Source organism: Vanellus vanellus (assembly GCF_965231255.1).
Source record: "Vanellus vanellus genome assembly, chromosome: 6".
Taxonomy (NCBI): domain Eukaryota; kingdom Metazoa; phylum Chordata; class Aves; order Charadriiformes; family Charadriidae; genus Vanellus; species Vanellus vanellus.
Window position 1 is genome coordinate 2,697,835 of NC_138911.1, and position 15,587 is coordinate 2,713,421.

At 36.5% G+C, this 15,587-nt stretch overlaps 1 protein-coding gene across 1 annotated transcript in view; it reads left to right on the plus strand.

Moving 5' to 3' along the window:
• LOC309674011 (uncharacterized protein) overlaps window positions 1–15,587 on the plus strand; it is a 46,461-nt gene that overhangs the window by 20,442 nt on the left and 10,432 nt on the right. Inside the window, exons 16-21 of the mRNA XM_082485916.1 lie at window positions 765–855; window positions 1,738–1,871; window positions 3,473–3,582; window positions 3,853–4,021; window positions 4,392–4,496; window positions 4,762–15,543. Coding sequence (XP_082342042.1) covers window positions 765–855; window positions 1,738–1,871; window positions 3,473–3,582; window positions 3,853–4,021; window positions 4,392–4,496; window positions 4,762–15,543 — 11,391 coding nt within the window. The remainder of the gene's footprint in view (window positions 1–764; window positions 856–1,737; window positions 1,872–3,472; window positions 3,583–3,852; window positions 4,022–4,391; window positions 4,497–4,761; window positions 15,544–15,587) is intronic.

The following is a 15,587-nucleotide window of genomic DNA, read 5'->3' on the forward strand; positions in this document are numbered from 1 at the left end:
CTTAGATTAGTTACGTAGCTGAAAACTTTGGTAAATTTAATGATTGTGTATGTAGCCAGTAGATAAGAAATTCCAAAGGCATCCATCACACCTCTCTGTTCCTTCAGTAATGAGTCTACTTAATTTAACACTGAAAAATAACGAGCTTCCCTCTGGAGTAATGCACATGCTTGAAGCTATGTGCATGCTTAATATGTTAACGCCATTTTTGGTTTAGACACAATCTTTACAAATATCTTTGTTGGTGGAGCTTTACTAAATAATTATTAAGTAATGTCGGTTCATTCAGATGTTATTCTAGGTAGTCAGTGCTGTAACTTGCACAAAAAATGGTAAGTCTGTAAGAAGAATTAGGGTGCCATTGTCACATTAACATACCATTGGAAGAATAATTTTATGTTTAGTTAATTCCCATACTTTACCCTGCGATTCAGATTACCCCTGATGTAGAAATCGGGGGACCAGTTAAGGTATCAAAACATAGTTATCCATTGGCCCTTCAGATGCCTGAGGGTGTCTTCAAAGGCCTGGCAGATACCATACAAAACCTGTGGGAGACTTGGCTTTTCTGGAAATAATAGCTGGAAGCTGGGCAGGTTACTCCAGTGACCGTAGCAGTCCCATATACTTATATTTAGGCACCTGAGTCACTTGCTGAGTTTTAGGATGCTTAATTGAAACTCTTCTTTAAATAAATAATATGTATTTTACCCTTGATTCCTTTCTTCTTTAAATTAACCTCCATTGTCATGTTTTGTGTGTAGGAAGAATACAACTTTGATAGAAAACAATGCTTTCAAGAATTGAATGTCACCTTGGATAGCACTGATTCAGCTGAAGGAGAAAATATGGGAGGTTGGTGGCCAGAGTACACTTCACCTAATGCAGGTGTGATAGCGACTAGACAGTTTATTAAAGCATGCACAGCATCTGTATTTTGTGTCTATTTTTGTTTTCAAATTCAACTAACAGCCCATTTGTGGTGTATTCTAATCTTCGTTGAATTTTTTTGGCTTGCGTTTTGTTCCTTTTCATTTTAAAGCATGTGCGTGCTGGATGAACTGCCTAGTTCTGGTTCAGAAGTAGAATATAAACATGAGTAAACACTGAAATTGGTTGAGCATTGCTGCCCATGAAATACCCTGTGTGGCAAGATCATGGTTTTTTTTTGAGTTATGAGTCTTGTTCCCATGAATGTGTTTCCAACCTGTATAACAGCTATGTTGTAAGCCAGGATTACATTCCATTGCTGGATGCTTTTAATTTAAAAATCAAATTTTAATTCTTTTAATTCAGCTGTTTTTATATCGGTGGTAAAGGCTGCAAATATATGTTATTGTTAAAATGGAATAGACTCACTTGCAAATTTTGATACAGACCAGATTACTTTGCTTATTAATAATTGCTTAAGATCTGATCCTGCAAGTACATGAGTGACTTGTGATTAAAGGAGCATAAGTCACATTATTGATTGAGCCACAATATTGTTTATAATATTTCTGCCAGGTTCTCTGAGTTCTTGAGCTATGCAATTTTATTGTGGTTTTTCAACAGTTAAGGGTATTTTTGCCACCTAATTTTCGGAAGTGCAAGTCCTCAGGCATTTCCACTGGAAATGGTTGAGATTTGAGCGTGCCCAGCACTGGTGAGAGTTGGAAACAAAAAGCTGAAACTATTTCTAGACTCCAGGAGTTTTAGTAGACCTTTCTTGAAACAATATTTCTTCTTTGACTTAAGTAGGCTTGCGGAGTGTGGTTGAAGAGTTGGAATTGGAAAGAAACCAACTGCAGGAACAAATTGTGTTTCTAGAAGAGCGTTGTCAGGATTTGGAAGATAGATTGCAGCTTCAAGGTAGAATGGAGGCTCTTCAGGTGAGCTTTTGTATTTGCGTAAAATCCCGTGGTTTAAGAGAATCATTTTATTTTGTTTATATTCTTACAATCATAGCCTGGAGTAAGACAAAAACATCAATTTGCAGCTAGCAAAAATATCTAAAGCCTACTTGATGCTTCGTAATTATGTTGGCGGGGAGTGTGCACATACTATCTTGTGCTCTGAAGTTGAAGCCTGTCACTTCTGTTCAGCAAAAGTCATCGCACAGAGAAACTTGTTTGAAAGTAAGCTTTGCTATTTGTTTTAGGAACATAGTAAAGGGCGACATGATTTTCATTATTCTTTGTAGGGGGCCTTTGTCAGAAGGTCCAGAATTAGATTTTGTTACTGCTGGTATCAGTCTCCTACTTCTTGCATCCCTCAAGTTTCTTTTATATTAAGTGTGTGTATAATTGTTTTTTAATATATATATATATACACACACACATTTCTTGAAAAGAAACTGTGTCAAATATATAAAATCCAATTAATTTAATATTTATTTATATATACAATCTAAACCTCAGATGTTAATTTGCTATATAATTATATCGTAAAGTTATTCAACGAAGGCGTCAGAAGGAACAGTGAAGTAAATATTTATCAGAAAAGCTATTTTTAATGTTTCCTGATTGATAGTTTGTAAACCTTATTTCGCTAAATGGCTTAACTGATCTCTTACTCAAACCCCTTCAGGCTTGGTGCATTATTCATAGTTCTTTATCTGTTAAGTTGCGCATACATAAAAAATATTTGATTTTAAGATGAAAGACAACCTTATATTAATTATTACTTGAGAGTCTTGTAACAAAGCCTTTCAATACAGGTAACGTTTGGTGTAGATGAAGAAGGGCAGCTATTGAGGGCGGTTCAGGTGTGTTCTGCCTCCTCCAAAATGCTAGCTTATTTTCATTAGAGGTGACAAGTTTGCCATGTTTGTCATATTTGCTGTTGATTCTAGATGTGTTCTGCTTTTGGTTGCTTTTGTTAGATTTTTTTTTTTTTTGTGGTTTTATTTTTGAATTGGTGCAGTGGATCTGGCTAGAGTAGGAGATTTGTACTGTGGTGTTTGTTGTTGGTTTTTTTTTTTTTTTTTTTTTAAAAAAAGCTGTGTGAATGAAGCTTGCTTCCTTTTTCCTTTCTCCACAATCCCCCATATGCAGCTTTTTGCATTCCTTTGACCTAAAAAAATAGGCAAAAAAAAAATTGTGAGTTTGGTACTGTCCTCAAACCAACGAGAAAAGAATTTTTTCAAAGCAGTAGCTTCCACTGTTAAGATAAGTAAGCTGCCTTAACACAGTATGAGTGTGTGTGTTGCTTTGAGTATACAGCAATCATCCTTGAGTGCATGCTATCATAGCATTGCTGAAGGAGATACTTCTGACAGGTGGGTTGCATCTATTTGAACTAATATCACATCTAAACTCGTGATATTAGTGGTGTATTTTTGCACTGACATCTGCCAAAGTGCTGGATAATGGTCTCGATTACTCTGTAGGATGTAAATCTCCCGAAGAGTCAGATTTTCATGACTCCAGTTATCCTGTGCTATTCTGTGTGTTTGTATGTGATAATCCTCTTCATTGTTATTTTGTTGCAGAATGAAAATGAACGTTTGCAAACTCAACTCACCCAATTACGCAGCCAACAAATGCGGGATGTGGAAAAGCATCAAATTTTGATCTCGGGCTTGAATGAGCAGCTTAAAGGGTAAAATAAAGGTTCTTTACAACTCTCTACAGGATTCACTTTCTTTGCTTTAAGCTTCTACTGAGAAGTATAATCTCTTAAAACACTTGAAAGACAGTTACTTGTTTCCTGCTTCCGTTTGCAGTAATGTTAATTTTTGTACTTTGAAGTTTTAAATGGAAAGTGTAGAAACAATTATTTTTTTAGGAACATAGTTTAGACCTAATATGTCTAGAAAGCTTGAAACAAGCTTTGTTTTCAAAATTATCTAAATATGTATTTTCTTCTTAGATTAAGTGACAGAAATAGTTTCCTTGAAACTTCACTTGGAGAAAAAGAACAAAAACTGTTGAGCACAACAGAAAAACTAGAACAAATTGAAACTTTGAGGAAACTGCTTCAAGAAAAGGATCTTCTGAACAAAGAGCTTGGTGAAAAGTTTGTGCATACTGAGCAAAAAGTAAGTTAAGTTACTGTTAAATAGCATTTAATTTATTAGAGCTAGCGAGCATTAGCCATAACTTTCTATTTGTGTCCCAGCAGCAATATTGCTGTTTACTGTGTCTGAAGGTTTTTGCTGTTTCTTTACAGTTTTGTTCAATTCGTGTAATTGCTTTGCTTTACGTTGGGTGTAAGGATTTTTTTTACACCCATCACAGAGCTTTGCATGAAAGTATTTGTGCTTTATTGGAATGATAAGTTATCTTCGTTTATTAATTTCAAAGTATAAACTCCACTGTTATGTAATCTCAATATTACAAATCTAACGTCATGATTTTAATATAATTCTATATATTTCTATCACATTGACTTTTTTTTTTAATACTAAGCTGAACGAAGCCTTAAAGAAGTGCAGTGTTTATGAAGTGGAGAACACTGAGCAGAAAACAGTCATCAGTGATCTAACAGAAAAAGTTGCTACACTGAAGGAAAAGGTAACTCGTTAAAATAAAGTAAGGGAAGATATTTTATGTTCTTTTGACATGGTCCATTTAAATGTCAGCATTAGCTGCTAAAAGTTTCGTAGGCTAAACTTCCTGTATGCTAAAACAATCTAAAGAGTAACATGGTTATCTTGTGACTATACAGTTGGGTACAGATTGATTACCTCAGATACTTGTTCTACATGGAGTGTAACTTCCATTCTCCCTCTAACATATGTTTGAAGCATACTTGTAACATTATTTTCTTGATGTTTAGACTTTGAAACAAGATGGCGTGGTAGAGTCGATGCAGCTGGATCTGGACCAGACAAACGAAGAGCTTGACAAATTGAATACGAGCCATTTAGAGGAAAGATCTCAACTTATTCAAGATCTCCAGAAACGTGAAAGAGAAATTGATAATCTTAAAGAAGCACTGGCAGAAAAAGATAAGGAGATGTCTGTCCTGTCTTTGAATATGACAGAATATTCTGAACAGGTTATCATCCTGAAGCGTCAAGTACAATGCAAAGAGGAAGAAATACGAGGGGTAGAAGAAGCTTTATCAAAGGCTGAAAGGGAAACTCATTTACTGAAAGAAGTACAAACAGCCGATGTAAGAGATGCAAGCGTGAAGATATCTGTCCTTTCTGAGCAAAGTAATACAATGAGACTAGAGCTAGAAAGACTTAGCGTTGATAATGAAGCTAAAACCAAAGAAAACGAGGAATTGATAAGACAAAGCAGTGAGAACAGCATTACAATTAAGGATCTCCGTTCCGAAATCAAAGCCAACAATGTTGCATACAATAACAAACTGGCAGAGTGTGAGTCACAAATTACTTTGCTGAAAGAACAAATTAGTAAGTCATCTGAAAAGCTACAAGAAACCGAGGATAAACACAGAAAAGAAATTGAATACTTGAAATCTCAGCTTGAGGAAAACAATACTCTAAAGGAAAAATGGAATAATTTGCTTACAGAGAAAGAGAGTAAAGCACAGTCGCTTGAAAAGGAGTTAAAATCAATTAAAGATTCACACAACAAACTGGTTTTGGAAAATGCTAAAAAAGATGAAGAGTTGGCTGAGTTATCTAGGAAGCTTATAGAACGTACTGAACATCAGGAAACAATTAAAAAAGAATTACAAGAGAAACAAGAGTTCATTATTTCATTAGAGCAGAAGCTTGGGGTTTTGGAGCAGCAAAATGAAGAGACTAAACTTAAATTAACTGGAGATCTGATAGCCAAAGAGACATGTTGCAAAGAACTTAATAACCAATTAAATGAAATACATAAACAAATTAACAAGATGGAAATAGAGACACAGGAGAAAGCTTCAGCTAATAAGCAATTGCAGGCGGATCTTGAAGGGAAAGAAGAAAAATTGGCAGAGCAAATAAAAGCAAATGAATATCTGGAAAAAAGTATAGATATAGTGGAAAAAGAGAAGGAACAGCTAATCAGGGAAAATGAGAATTTGTCCAAACTCCTGGATGTAAAAGAATGTGAATTGTTAAAGAAAATCCAGACTGTGGCAGAAATAGAGAATAAGTTATCTGTTAGTACTGCTGAATACGAAAAAGCTCTTTCAGTACTAAATTGTGATAAAAACACCCTGGCAAAAGAGATCGAACAGCTTTCAGTACTTGCCGAGCAAAAAGAAAATTCAGTCGCAGAACAGCTGCAGGAGAAAACAAAGGAATGTAATGTGCTAGCTGATCAGTTGTTTGAAAGCAAGGAACAGACCCAACAGTTGCGTGAACAAATGCAATCACTTCTCATTCAGCTGAAGGATACTAGAGACAAAGAAATAAATAAAGAAGAAATGTTAAATAATAAGTTATCTGAATGCAGTAGCCTAATCCAAGAGCTCAGCCATAGTAAGGAAAAGAATTTGCTACTGCAGGAACAAATTCAAAGCCTAACTTTGGATTTTGAAGCTGCGAACAGGTCTCTAGAAGAGAAAATCCTTCAAACTGATTCATTACATAAGGCAATGGAAGAGAGTAAGTTTTGTGTTGTAGAATTGCAGGATGACATAAAAAATCTTAAAGATGAAAAAGCAAGATTATCTCAGTTGGCAGAGGAAAGAGACCTGACTGTAAAAAGTCAGGCTTCAGAACTTGAGAAGTTTCATAGGCAAGTGTCTGAAAAAAAGGAAGAAAATACGGTGTTAAATAATCAGCTACAGCTAGTAAGCAAAGAATTGGATGTGCTTAAGCATGAAAAGGAGAACTTTTCAAGCTTATTGAGCGAGAAGTCACGTGAATGTGAAGTTCTTCAGTCACGGTTGGTACAGCAACAGTCTGAAATTACTTCAGCAAGGCAACAAGCGCATACAGCAGCTCTAGAAAATGAAAAATTGAAAGTAGACATCGAAACAGTTAATGTTGCGGTAATGAAAAAGTCAGACGAAGTAGCTGCTTTAACTTCACACTTGTCCCAACAAAGTCATAATATTTTAGCTCTGAAGGACCAAATTGATGGCCTCTTGATTGAAAAAGAAAACTTAAAAATTGTCTTTGAAGAAAAAGAAACTCTCCTTTCTGAAAAGGAGGCTTTGATTCAGCAAATGAAAGATAGTAAAATGGCAGGAGAGGGGCAATATATGCAAATCATTTCAGATCTGCAGAACCAAATACAAGCCCTAGGTTTTGAAACCAACCAGCTTAGACACGCAATGCAGGAAAAAGAAAATGAGCTTAAGAGGCAAGCCCAAGAGTTAAAGTTATTAAAAGATAAATCTGAAGAGTCTGATGTACTTAGGGTTCAACTGTCTGAGAATATGGAGGTTATTTCTGACCTTCAGTATCAGCTTAGAAATGTGACAGAAAAATCATCCCAGTTGAATGAATCGATTATACAGAAGGATGAGTCTTTAAAACAGAAGTTGGATGAATACATCGGTTTAAAAGCACAGCTTGCTGAGGTACAGGAATCTTCTGTTTTGCAACAGAAACAGTTGGAGCTTTTAACCTCTGAAGCGGGGCAATTAAAAGTACTTCTTTCAGAAAAAGAGTTAGCTATCAACAGTATTTCATTATCTAGTGAGAATTTAAAGACACAACTTCAAGAGAAAGACAATGAATGTGAGGTCTTAAAGAAACAGGTGGTAGAACTGGAGGAAGTGAAAGTGAATTTGCAAAAAGAAATACAACAGCAGAAGAATGTAATAATTGAGATAAACCAGTCTTTATCAGAAAAAGAGTCATCTCTCACGGAAAATAAAAGTCTCCTCAAAACTCTGGAGGAGAAAGCAAGAAAAGATGAAGAGAAGACAAATTCAGTTTCTCAGCTCAAAAATCAGGTACATGAGCTAACACAAGAGCTACAGAAATCTAAAGAACTAGTCCATGAGAAAGAAAATGCCTTTTTATCTCTTCAGGAGAAAATTGAAGTACAGTATGTATTAAGAACTGAGTTGAACGCAGCTCTTAGGGAAAAAGAAGAAGTTATTGCTGGACTGCTAAATTCTTTAAAAGAGAAAGATACCAGTATACAGTTGGCAGATGGCAACATTAATGTTCTTTCTAGTGAGATTGAGGTTCTCGGAGAAAAATTAGAGAAAAGTGATATAGCCATGAAAAACCTTACTAAGGAATTTCAGGAAAAGAACGAGGAGCTTGATACCAAACAGAAGAAAATTGATTCTTTGACAATCGAACTTGACTCTCTTAAGGGCGAACACCAAAAAGCACTAGAGCAAGTAATTTCGTGGAAAGAACAACTACAGCAAAAAGAATTGGCTGTGGAGTCTCTGCATGTGAAGTGTGCTGAACAGGCAGATAACATAGCATGTTTGACGTTAGAATTGAACAATGTAAATTCCAAATCATCTCAAGACTGCCATGACAATGCACTTTTAATAGGTGATCTGCAGCGCCAGGTAGAGTCCTTAGAGAAAGAAAAAAATTGGTTGCAAGAAGATGCTGATAAACTGATGGCTGAGAACACACAACTTACTACATCTCAAAATCTTTTGCAAAAGGAATTGGAAGAGCTCCGAGAAATCAATGAAAAACTAGAAACCAGTGAGAATTATTCAAGAATGCAGATAGATGCTGTCAAACTGCAGATGAAGACTGAAAAAGAGAAGTTACAGATGCAGGTTAGTGTGAAGGGTGAAGAACTTTCTAAATTAGAACTTAAATTTGAAACTCTAGAACAAAATCTACTTGAGTCAGAAAACAAATGGGTGACTGAACTTGATAGGGCAACTTTACAAAATAATAATCTTGCTGAGCAATTAAGCAGTTTAGAAAGTGAAATGGAATTAAAAGATAGCAAAATCCAGTCTTTGCAGCAAGAGCTGGATCTTATAAAAGAGGAATTAACTCAAAGCTTATCTCCATTACTTAGTAGTAGGCTTTTATGTAAAGAAAAGAAGGCACAGACTTCAGATTCTGAACTGCAGCTAAGTGATAGTAAAATTCAGTTGGAAAAATTCTCCGCTCTTATAACCACTATTTTGAGCAAAGAAACAGAAGGAGAACAATTGCGACTGGTGCTTTTAGAAAAACAGAAAGAAATAGACACCATGAAAGATGAATTAAAAAGTATGCAGTCACTTGAGAAGCAGAAGGAGTTGCTGCAAAATGATATTGAAAAGATGAAGGGCAAATACCAATCTGAAATTGAATGTTTATCAAAAGAAATGGTCACAGTCAAGGAAACATTATGTAAACAACAGTCTCTCTTGCAAGAAAGGGAAGAGTCTTTTGCAGAAATAAATAAGCAGGTTGAATTTCTTCAAGACAAGATAAATAAATCAGAAGAAATAGTAAGAAACAGTCAAGAAAAATTGCAAGTTGAAGGTAAAAAAGTAGCAAGTCTCCTTGAAGAAATAGGGAAAAAAGATCAACTCATCGAAAACTTAACTTCCCAGGTAAATCAGCAGAAGGCTTTAATTTCTGGTCTAAGCCAGCAACTGAAAGAAAAGGACTGTTCTGTTACCCAGATCATGGAATCATTGTCTAATGAAATGCTGAATTTTTCTGAAGAGAGAAATACGTTAAATACCAAACTGCAAGACCTTGAAGCTGTGCATAATAGTTCTGTAGGAGAGCTAAACCGAGTATTGCAGGAACTTGAGGATTGTAAGAAGGAATTGGAACATAGTCAGGTTACGTTAAGCAGTAGGGAAGCTGTGTTTAAAGATTTAGTGAACGAAAAAGAGGAGATGCAGTTTAATCTTGAGAAAATGGGCAAGGAAAAAGAGAATCTGAAAAAGAAACTTCAAGCAGCATTGATAATAAGAAGAGATCTAATGCAGAAAGTTGGAAAACTAGAAAAGAGTGGGCAGGAAGAAATAGAAAAAGAGCAAAAAAAAGCAGAGGAACTGTTGAAAAAAGTTGATGAGTTAACAGACAAGCTGAAACTGGTTGAAGTACAGAATAAAGATTTTGAGTCTCATCTTGGAACTTTAAAGCAACAACTTTTAGAAAAAGATGCCAAAATAAGTGATTTGACTGAAATTTTGTCTTCGAAAGCTTCTTATTTAGAAGAACTTCAGGACAATCTTGCAAAGCTAAATGACGTCATTGCTGAGAAACAGAACGTATGTGAGCAGAACCTAAAATCTTTAGAGGAAAAGGACTGCATGCTCGCTCATATGCAATCTATGCTTGATGAAAAAGCAAGTGCGTATGAAGAGGAACGTTCTCAGCTGCTCTTAGCCCTTGAAAAGGTCAAGTCTGAAGTTAAGAAAAAGGAAGAATTGCTGAAAAATTCCTGTTCAGAAGAGCCTGGTTTAAGTGCTGGGGACAGGAAGAAGTGTCTGGACCCTAACAATGACATTAATGTCTTGAATCAATTAAAAAAAGAAAAAGAAGCCTTACAGAGGGAGCTTTTGGTCAGGAAAGAAGAGATGGAAAAAATTCAGAAAGAAAGGGAAGAGCACACTAAACTTGCAGCAGATTTTGATGAACAAAAAACCCACCTTGAGCAACTCAAACAAGAACATAAAGCACTCTGGGAAGTTCTTCAAATGAAATGTAAAGAGCTTGACTTCAATCAGTTAGAAGAGTACCCTTTAGGAAAAGAGCTGGCTTCACCTCAGGCAGTGCTGGGAGAAGCAGCAGCTGACCAAAGGAATTTGGAATCAGACAAACCAAGGAGCAAGGTTCAGGTTGCATCCTTAAAAGTGTCAGAAAACGTGATCACATCAGTGGCCAGTCAAGACACTGAGTTCAAAGAACTAAGAAGTAATTACGCAAAACTTCAGGAGGAAACAGAAATGTTAAAGAAAGAGTTGAGAAAAATATTGGTTGAATTTGGTGATGAAAGAGGAGGAACCGTCAGCTTAGACTCTTTGGGACAGCAGGAGCAGTACCAGGAGCAATGTACGGGCAGCTTGTTGGAGGACATAAAGCAGCTACAGAAAAAGCTGAAGGCGTATGAGGCTGAAGCTGTAGACGTTAAGACAGCACTTCAACACATAAATGATGAGAAAGAAGCACTTACTAAAAAAAGTGAAGAGGATTACAAGATGAGCCAGGAGAAACTGCAGAGGTTGAGAGTTGAAGCTAAGAAGGAGATTGCAGAAAAGGACAAGGAAATAGGAGCGTTGCGTTGTTCACTTACGGATCTCAAAGATAAACTTGATCTGGAAAAAGAGTTCTTAAATGAAGCTATAAAGGAGGGCCGTGAAGAAGCCTACCATTACAAAACAGCATTTGAAGAAATGAAGAGTGAAAAAGAGAAACTTCTCAGTTGTTTGGAAAAGTCCAATTTGGAACTAATTAATATGAAAAATGAGGTAAAACGTTTCAGTGAAGAAAACAAAAAACTTGTGGCAGAGCTATGTATGCTACGTGAGAAGGCTGAGATGAGTAGACCTGTGGTGTCATGCAAAGAGCTTAAGGAAGGAAATTATACTGAAAAAGAATTGGGAGAGTTTTGTTTGGAAAGTAATTCCTTTCAAGGAAAGTTACAAGACAAAGGCACCTGTTTTCAACTATCTCAGACCGATTACTCTGGGAAAACTAAGCCGAGAGAAGCAACAGAATGTCATACCCAGAAACAAATGCAAATGATTGAAGAGCCACTGGCAAAACCATCAAATGTTAATGATGCTAAACCACAAGAGCAAAGAACTGTAGCAGAAGAGAAGTCCAGAGAGCGCCTTCAAAGAAAATTACAGGCGGCTTTAATATCACGTAAAGAAGCCCTGAGAGAAAATAAATGTCTGAAAGACCAGATTGACAAGCTGATGTTGGAAAGGGAAGAACTGGTGAACAAGACGGGTATGCTTGAGCACTTGTTAGAGCTTGGTAGGGAAAAACAAGGTTCAAGTACTGTTTCTCTGTTGTCTGAAGAGGAGCGGCTCGTTTCTGAAAATGCTAGACTGTTGACTGAAAATGAAAACCTCACTGCGGCATGCGAAAGTCTTAAATCCACCATGGAGACTATAGTTCAGGAAAAAGAGGCCTTTTCTTTCCAACTAAATACCTTAAAAGATTCTCAGACAGTTGAATTAACAGGATGGAAGGCTAAACATAGTGAATTAAAGCAGGAGTATGAATCACTTCTTCAGGCTTATGAGAATATCAGTAGTAAAATAGCAGATATGAGGCAAGTTATTGATCTCGCTAGAAAAGAGAAGCAAGAGGCTATTCAAAAGCTCAGGGAAGGAGAATCTGAGAAGGAGGCTCTTGAGAAGCATTTACAAGAACTCATGGATGAAAATGAGCTTATTAAGAGTCAACTGAAACAACTCGGTGAATCCAAGAAAATTGAGGTCGACGAATTACAAAGTAAAGCAGAAAGGCAGATCCGTGAGCAAGAGGCAAGGATGCAAGAACACCAGGATCGTCTCCAGGAACTCACTGATCAGAATCATCAGCTAATGGAGGAAAATGAGCAGCTGAAACAAACTTCTGAAAACTTAAAGCATGCTTTGGAGAAAATCCAGAAGGAAAATGACATCCTTCATAACAACATCACTGTAACTAAAGCAGCTTTGGGAGAGCTCCAAGTTCAAGTGGAGGTGTACCAAACTGATATGCAATCTAAAATCAGTGATGCATTATATGAGAATGAATCATTGTTAAAGGACATTAATGTGTTAAAGGATAAACTCTCTGAAAAAGAACAAAATGTGCTTGTCCTAGAACACGAAAGACAATTAGTTTCAGAAAAAGCGCAAGAAACTGAAAAATCTTTGGACCATAAAAATCATTGTCTAACAAAGCTGGATGTGGAATGTAAAAGCCTTAAACAAGAAATTGTTAGTCTAAATGAAAAAGTTAAGATTTTAGAGGATGATAAATGTCTGTTACAGGAAGAATTAGAAAATGTACAAGAAAGTTCTTACAAAGTAAAGAATGAGAGAGAATTTCTTGAGACGGAATTGCTTAATCATGTTAAAAAGGTTGATCATCTTACTGATAGAATGAAATCAGCGCAGGTACAGAATAACTTGCTGTTACAGCAACTGGAAGAATTAAAAGCAGAAAAATGTAATGTGATCAGAGAGAAAGAAGAACAGCAGTTACACCTTGTAAAAATGTTTGAGGAGAAGGTGAAAAGTGCTCAGAGGGATAATAGTGGAAGTAAAAACAAAACGAAAGAATTGCAAGAACTCTTAAAGGAGAAACAGCAGGAGATCAACCAGTTGCAAAAGGATTCTATAAAGTTCCAGGAGCTGATCCTGGATTTGGAAAGATCTGTGAAACTGTCACAGTCAAAAAGTGAAAAATTTGAAAAAGACTTAAGTAATATTTCAGAAAAGCTTGCAAAATCAAATGAAGAAATATTTCGTCTCAAGGGAGAGCTTTCTTCACAGGTGAACTTGTTGGATCAGTCAAAGAATGAAGTGGACAGGCTTACAGATGAGAACGTAAATTGGAGAAAAGAACTTAAGAAGAAAGAAGATGAACTACAAATTCAAAAGAGAGAATATGAGAGAGAATTGGAATTTAATCTTCAACAATTAAAATTGGTTCACAAGAGAGAACTTTTGAACCTAGAAGAAAGACACAGTGCCCTGGAGAGAGAAAAAGATAGGGCGGTTAGTGAGATTCACGGTTTGCAAGAGGAGGTTAACATTAAGGACTCTCAAAACAAGAAGCTTCAAGCCGATCTGAACGCAGCTTTGGCACGATTAGCTGCTTTTACAAAGTGTGTGTCCTCTCTCCAGGATGACCGGGACAGGGTAATCACTGAAATGAAAACCTGGGAAATGCAGTTCAAAGAGGCCATCCAAAATAAAGAGAAACAGATAGAAGACAGTAATAAAAGAATAATGTCTTTACAAGATGAATTGAAAGACAAAATTACTCAGATTCAAGAGCTGAATATCAAATACTCTGTGGTAGAGGAAACAAAGGATGAACTGTATTTGAGGCAAAAATCTGTTGATATGCAACGCTGTGAAGAGCTCTGCAGAATAAAGGAAGAAAACACGTTTTTTTTCAACAGGCAGCAAGAATTGGAGAGTGTTCTTCAGTCCAAAGAAGAAGCCTTGCAAGCACTCCTTAAAGAAAATAATTCTCTTAATCATCTCATAGAGAATAGTAAAAGTGCAGGAAGAGAGATAAAAGCTCTGGAAAGTAGTTTTACAAGACAGGAACAAGAATTGCAACAGCTTCTAGCTGAGAAGGAAAAAATTAACGCTGAATTGCAAAAGCAGATTACCATTTCTGAGCAAATGAAGATCATGCTAAATAATAAAGACAAAGAAATTTCCTTACTCATTTCTTCAAAAGGTGATGAGATTTCTGACTATCTGAATCAGGTACAGACTCAGCATAGAAACCAAATCGAAGAGTATGAACTTCAGTTAAGGTCTTTGCAGCTAGAGAGACAACAGTCTGAGGAGTCCCGTCAGAGGATGGAAAATGAATTGAGGAATCTCCAGATGAAAGCAGACCAAGCAGGTCAGGATAAGGCTGCAATTGCCAGTGAAGTAGAGGCCTTTAAAAAATCAATGTCATCTCTTCAGAATGATCGGGATGATCTTTTTTCTAAATACAAAGAACTGGAACATCTTCACCAAGAGGTCTTAAGTCAGCGGGACAGACTTATAGTTGGCAATGCAAGTGAGAATAATGCTTTGAAGCAAGAACTAAGGATACTTCTCAATCAGATAGATGATCTTCATTCTGAAAATGCGATGCTAAGTGCGCAGTTGATAAAGTACAGGGAAGATCTTAACCAAGTTTTATCTCTGAAAGACCACCAGCTGAAGGACTTGCTTAAGCAGAAATTGGATTGTATTAAAAGCCTTGAACAAGAAAAATATGACCTTCAAAAGCAAATGAAAGAAATGCAACTTTCCAATCAACTGCAAAAGGATACTGCTGAATCTTTGGAGCATGAAAATAAAAAATTAGTGTCCAAAGTAAACGATTTAGAATCTTTAATTGCATCGTTAAACAAAGAGAAACTTGTTTCTGAATCTGGAGAGAAACTGCTAAGTAGTGATAGTGTTCAGAAAAAAGAATGGGTATCCGGCGGACAGTATGGAGAAAATCTTCAGAAGAAGATTCGAGAACTCCAGAAATCAAGAGGCAGAAATACTAAGGATGCAGATGAGGAATACCGTAAGACTCTCTTGACACTTGAAGGTGGAGATGAACCTGGTGCTTTTGCAGAGAAGATGATATTAGAAGTTCAATCTCAAAATAGTGAGCTGAGGTCCCAAAATGAGGCCTTTGGGAAAGCAATGACTGCTCTGCAAAATGACAGAGATAGGATAATAGAGGACTTAAAGGTACTTCAGAGCCAATACACATCTGAACTCAAGACGGAAAAAAAGAAAGGAGATGAACTCGAGGCTGAATTGGATGGCTTTAAATTACATCTTATCAGTATGCTCAAAGAAAATTCTCTTTTGAATCAGGTTATTTTTGACGCTGCAGATAAGGTTACGCTTGGTCAGATTGCTGATGAAATTGAAAATCTCTGTAGGACGTTAGTCAGTCGTGAGATGGAGATTAGCAGGCTCTCATCTGAGTGTGGGAATTATGTTCACCAGATTGAAGCGTTTTCCAAGGCTATGGCCAGTCTTCAGGATGACCGAGACAAATTGCTGCAGGAACTCAGCAATCAGAAGGTAACTTCTGAAACAAAACAGGGCACAGCTTCATTTCCCATTGG